Raw genomic sequence first — 6,000 nt, 5'->3', positions numbered from 1 at the left:
AATTACGTGTATATCTTAGATTTCTCAAATTTTTTAGTATATTTTTATTTTTGGGAAGTATAATCTCTTTTAAAATAACATTTATAACATTAATAAAACATTTATTAAGAATCAATGTCTAATTAAAATTTTATATTAGGTTTTGAAATAATATCGTTATAATAGAAACTTGATAGACAAATTAATAAATAAAATTTTTGTAAATAAAATAATCTCTTTAATATTACTTTAGACAATACTTTAAAAATACATGATTGTGTTATATAATTACTATTTTAATGAAGTTAATAATCTTACCATACATTAAAAACAGATTATTTTTAATTGTAATAATCAAATTATTTATGTCGTACTTTTTAGGTTACCTGCTACAAACTCACGGAACTCGCAACTCGCAACTTGCTCGTGATGATTTGGCAAATTCAGTGTTGCACATTTCAGAGTTTTGCCACATAGATGTGGCAGGAGAAGGGGTAGCGCACATCAGCGAAACGCTAGAGCGACGTTGCGAGTCGGTTTTAGCCGGTGAGCGCCCTCAGGACATTAACGACGTGGATATGAACTACAACCAGTATCCGAAGGGTAACTCATACGCACAATTTTTAGGTTGCGTTCCGTGCTATGTACACAAAGCGACAGCTATATGAGAGTGAGCGAGAAGGTAATAAGAGTGAGCGAAACGACAATAAGAGAGCTTGAAGCGCGAACGAGACGGTAATAAGAACGAGCGAGATAAAAATACAAGACGAAAAGTGGGGGAAAGTCTCGAGCCTCGAGTCGCTCGAGCTTCGAGCCTTCTTCTCGTGCTGTGTTATTCTTATCTCGCTCGTTTCTATTACTGTTTCGCTCGCTCTTTAGACTCTGTTGTCGTCTCGCTCGCTTTCATTACTTTCTCGCCCATTCTCATGTAATTATCGCGTTACGGGTTACTCTCCGCTTACTCTTATAACCATATTTACAGACCGATTATAAATTTGTACTATTAAATTATTTATTACATTTATTGTATATAAATTGTATATTATATCCCTGATAGAAAGATTTTGCAAACATTGTACAATAATGGCATTAAAGATGGTGCTAAAATGATTCGTCATAACGCAACAGTTTTGTTAGAATATAATTGTTAAATAATATTTGTTAAAGATTAGACAAATATTGAAATATAAATATTTCGCAATTATTTCAGCATTTAAAATTATTACAATATAATCTTTAATATTTTCACAATATAATGCAGCAATAATAATGTGCAATATTTACAGCATTTAATCTTCAACATTTAATTCAAAATTAATACCAAAAGGTATTACACAATGAATTTAACAAATATCGCTTATTTACTACTAGACATTTAATATAAAGATTAAAAAAGAGACACTTTTTCTGACAGATTAGTTGCGTCCATTGGAGAGTTAAGTATCTCATTGATAGTAATAGCGATCAGAAACTCTTAAATCATTTCTATATTATAATGCACAAATATTGAAACATGCAATATTAGACATTCCATGTTTCAATATTTGTGCACCATAATTTAGGAATAATTGGGAAATAATTTGAGTCTTTTGTGCACAATTATTTTTCTAAATGTTTTAAACATGTTACGACTGAAATATTTTTCTAAATTATTGCACAATTTATTTCTAAATTTAATTTTGCAAATGTGTTGTTAAAATGATTCGCCATATCGCTATTGTTACGCCAATATATCATTTCAAAATTTAATTGCGCAAACATTTATTAATGTTTTATAAAAGGTTAATGTTTCTACATCTATTTTCTCAACTATGCTCTCATAATGACGGATTATAAATCTTTTACAATTCTTTTGTGATACAATTTTATAAATCTTTTCCTATCGGGGATATAATTATACAGTTATTTAATTATATATGTATGTTATATATAAAATAACAAAACAAAATTTGATTCGTCTAGTAGATCTTGCGGGTCTTTCTGCACTAGACGTGAGACACTGTCGTGTCTCTTAATTATGGTGTAATTAAAAATATAAATTAAATGAATTTTTTTCTATATATAAAAGAATCAAAACTATAGAAATAAAAGATAGAAAAGAATAAATGATAGTCCACTCTTGGCCAACGTGTATGTTTTCTTCGAAAACTTATTAGTTTATTTAATGAGTTTATGATTAGTGAAAAGAATTAAATAAAAAATTAAATTATGTGTTATTTTATTTAGGATCAATTACTAATATTTTATTTAGTTTGCCCTTTAATTTGTAAACAATAACTAAGGATAAATAAATTTTTAATAAAAGAAATATTGGGCAGAATAAGTTGTATAATAAATAAGTCAAGAATAAATAATTTTAAAATATATGTTTTTTTAATGAATAACGTACATGTTGTTGCTCAACGGAAACCGCGAGAAGGTGGTGGTTTCTTCCGTCAGGCAGAAATATAAGGAATTATTTTTTTTAACATTATATTAATATTAAAGGAAACAATTTTTTATATTTCTTGATAATATATGAATGAATGAATGAATAAATGTAGATAGATAGATAGATGGGCAAGCGCGCGCCTGCTTTAGAGTGAGAGGTACTACACCTGAGGCCTATGTTTGTCTCTTTTGCAAGCTTCTGATTTGTTATTTCGTCCTGGAGGGGGCACTCTAAAGCAGGCGCGCGCTTGCCCATCGCAATGCTCAATCCATTCTATGGCCGGTATTCATAGGCCGGTATTCATAGGCCGGTATTCATAGTCAAATCTTATTTCAAGATCGTCTCAAGCAATGTCTTAAGATGCTAATACGACTCTGTGATTGGCTGATGGCATCTTAAGACAGTACTTAAGATGATCTTAAATATAAGATCCGACTATGAATACCGGCCATAGTCAAATCTTATTTCAAGATCGTCTCAAGCAATGTCTTAAGATGCTAATACGGCTCTGTGATTGGTTGATGGCATCTTAAGACAGTACTTAAGATGATCTTAAATATAAGATCCGACTATGAATACCGGCCTAATTTTTCATGTTAGTTAGAAGAAAAATGGCGGACGTGAGAATACTCACTTTTATAGTGGGTCTGTTCGCGTCACTTGCCCCAACATGCTCCTATTCACCCCAAACGCACTCCAATACGTTGATTCCGATGACGCCAACCTATTAGAATGCGTTGGAGTGAGTAAGAGCATGTCGGAGCATGGCGACGCGAACAAACCACAAGTGCCTTATCAAAATGTGTGCTTTCCAGCAAGACACAGTGTAATACAGTGTCCACTAGTGTAAGCGAGACACACTGACATGTTCTTTCTCACACTAATGGACACTGTGTTACACTGTGTCTTGCTGGAAAGCACACAATATCTCGTGCCACTTAGTGCGCACTAAGTGCAGCCAGTGCATTAATCGAAAACGCTTAGCTATTATCTAGCTTTTTTTTTAAGATACTGGTTAGCTATCTTTTTTTTCAACTGTTGGCAACACTGTTACGGAAGGTTACGAATGTGTTTTCATTCCTTAAATGCGTCGCATCGAATTTGTTTTGTTGCGCAGCTGGAAAATAAGTAGTTTAAAAATTGAAGTTTTTGCGACGGCTTTACCATCCATCTTCAAGGCGTATCTGACTTACGGGCTCGTCCGCTGGGCTGTTCCGGCCCAGGAAAGCGGAGAGATGTCAATACGAGCGGCGGTCCATCGTCTTGTGCAAAATGGTCGTGTCGTGCTACGTTCATTACGAAATAACGAGCGTCTGCATTCGAGAAGATACGCAAACGAACACCTTGACAAGATACACGTTGCACAGGCAGGTGCGTTATATTTGATTTTTTATTTCGTTGCATCAAATGTCACCGTGAAACTTGATGGTATCTCAATACATGGAATTGCAGAAAACTTAAGCGTATTGCTTTATACAATAATAATTTAATCTTTTGTTTTATTCTAATAACATAAGCACGTTGTAGAACTCACACTACAGAATTCACTTCCAACATCCGATTACGATATCCGATATCTAATAGAACAATGTTTTTTAGTGTGAGACAAGTGTTATTTAGGAATTCTATATTAGATTTTTTATTACGTTGGATGTCTGATGCAGTGTAAATTCTGTATAAATTGTAAACGTAAAAACTAAGTTCGTATAATAGTATTTTAAAACTCATACAAATCTGCATATTAAGACTTAACACTTCTTTGTTTTTTAGACTCTAATATCAATTTCTTCACACCTCTTGATAACTGTCTTCCAGATAAAGATATTTGTTAGAAATTAAAATTTGTTTTCTTCATTGAAACTTCTGACTACATATCTAATGAATAGCTATACTCTTCACAACTTGCTTCATACTATTAACTTTCAACATCAAAACTATTGGAATTGTACTATACATCATCATATTCTATTAGCAAACTAAGGTTATAATTTGAGGTTATAATACCTTTTGCATAAAATTATCGAACACTTATCTAGAGGTGAAAAAATTGGACATTAATTCTCTATAGATTATTCTGTTTTTAGTCAGAGGTTGAAGGTACATAATATATTTTTTAAATTATTTTTGACTTTTAAGACATTTGCAAAAATTCTAGTATACGCTTTCAATATTTAGAAATATGTTACTGTATTAACTATATAAATTTGTACATTTGTATAATTTGAAACATTATTTACTTTATTTGTATATTTGAATTTAAAATAGAATTTAAAGCAAAGTGCATTTTTGCAATAAAAAATTTGTAACTTATATATGCATAAAAAATTCTTTTAGTTTTAAACAGATTAAGATTAGATAATCTTAAACAGACCAAGATTAGATCAGATTAGACAGACCACTCTCTGTGGGCAATCTGGGTCTTTTATGGCACAGGTCTGTTTTATAGTATGTGTAATCCTTTATTTAACTCACTATAAAAAATTAAAATTTAATAAGATGCTGCTAGATAATGTTCTAAAATGTTGGAAGAATATTTTAGAACATTAAGAATTTTTTCAGATTTTTTTGATGACAGAATATATAAATAAAATGGTCTGGTAAATAAAAGACTCAGATTGCTCATGGTGTCATAAAAAAGAAGTATTGCCCACGGAGGTATTTACAAGAAAAATGATGTAATGTTGCCTGTTTAAAAAAAGTATAATAACTTAAATAATTAAAAATCTGTAACTTTACTTTATAGAAAATAGGAGAAAAATAGTAGTAAAGGAAATAATTATTTTATTCAAAAAATTAATATTTGATAAATATTAGAGGTTTTATTTTCTGATATATTAGAACACACATATGTTTTTATCAAGTTGTATGTGTATAGACATGATTTTTTTATGTGTTATAATGTTCTAAACTGCTTTATCTAATATGCAATTTTTTCAGATTTTTACTCACAATGTTTTTTTAAATTTATCAGAATATGCGCGAATACATTCTTGTCAAATACAAAAATTATTTGTATGGTCAATTTTATATAAAATAATGTTAGGCATCAAGAATCATTGTACTTTATAGTTTTTATTTATTGTATGTTTATAATTAAGCAAGCTAATTTAAAATTATTGATTAAATGAATTAAATGCAAATATAATTATATGATAATATACCAAAGTTTAAAAGGAATATGAGGAAGTACGTATAATTAAATGTATTAATACCAATTGTAAGATAAGATGTGAGTTTTATCAAGTATAAAGTATGATAGTACTGGTGTTAATTATCATGACAGTTTTATATTATAACATTTGTTTATTTTTGTATCTTATGAAAACTAATGTGAAAAACATGTGAATTTATAATCAAATACTGTCAAATGACTTTATGTTGTTTTTTATTAATTAGTTTTTTTATTTGTAATCTTATTAGCATGGACCTATTGGTTTATGAATGTTTTCCAAGAGTACCATTTTATCACAATTTTAAATTTTAAATTTATAATTTTTTAAGAAACCAAAGAAAAAGGTTAAAACATTATGACTTTTATCGACATTAAAAAATTGCTAGTTGGGTCAACCCATAGAATAAAGAGTAGAGGA

The 6,000-nt window shown here is 29.9% G+C and overlaps 1 protein-coding gene across 4 annotated transcripts in view; it reads left to right on the top strand.

The window, feature by feature from the left end:
* The first annotated feature begins 3,371 nt into the window (after positions 1-3,371).
* Positions 3,372-6,000, top strand: part of LOC105834461 (serine/threonine-protein kinase PINK1, mitochondrial) — a 67,160-nt gene continuing 64,531 nt past the window's right edge. For 2 of the 4 annotated variants that reach the window (XM_036292614.1, XM_028193649.2), the window contains exon 1: positions 3,372-3,781. In XM_036292614.1, coding sequence (XP_036148507.1) covers positions 3,496-3,781 — 286 coding nt within the window. In that variant the 5' untranslated portion in view covers positions 3,372-3,495. The remainder of the gene's footprint in view (positions 3,782-6,000) is intronic. The other 2 variants (XM_036292613.1, XM_012676959.3) reach the window with 2 other exon arrangements.

Source organism: Monomorium pharaonis, chromosome 10, assembly GCF_013373865.1.
Source record: "Monomorium pharaonis isolate MP-MQ-018 chromosome 10, ASM1337386v2, whole genome shotgun sequence".
Classification (NCBI taxonomy): domain Eukaryota; kingdom Metazoa; phylum Arthropoda; class Insecta; order Hymenoptera; family Formicidae; genus Monomorium; species Monomorium pharaonis.
The sequence above is the reverse complement of the archived record's forward strand: the minus strand, read 5'-3'. Positions and strand labels throughout refer to the sequence as shown.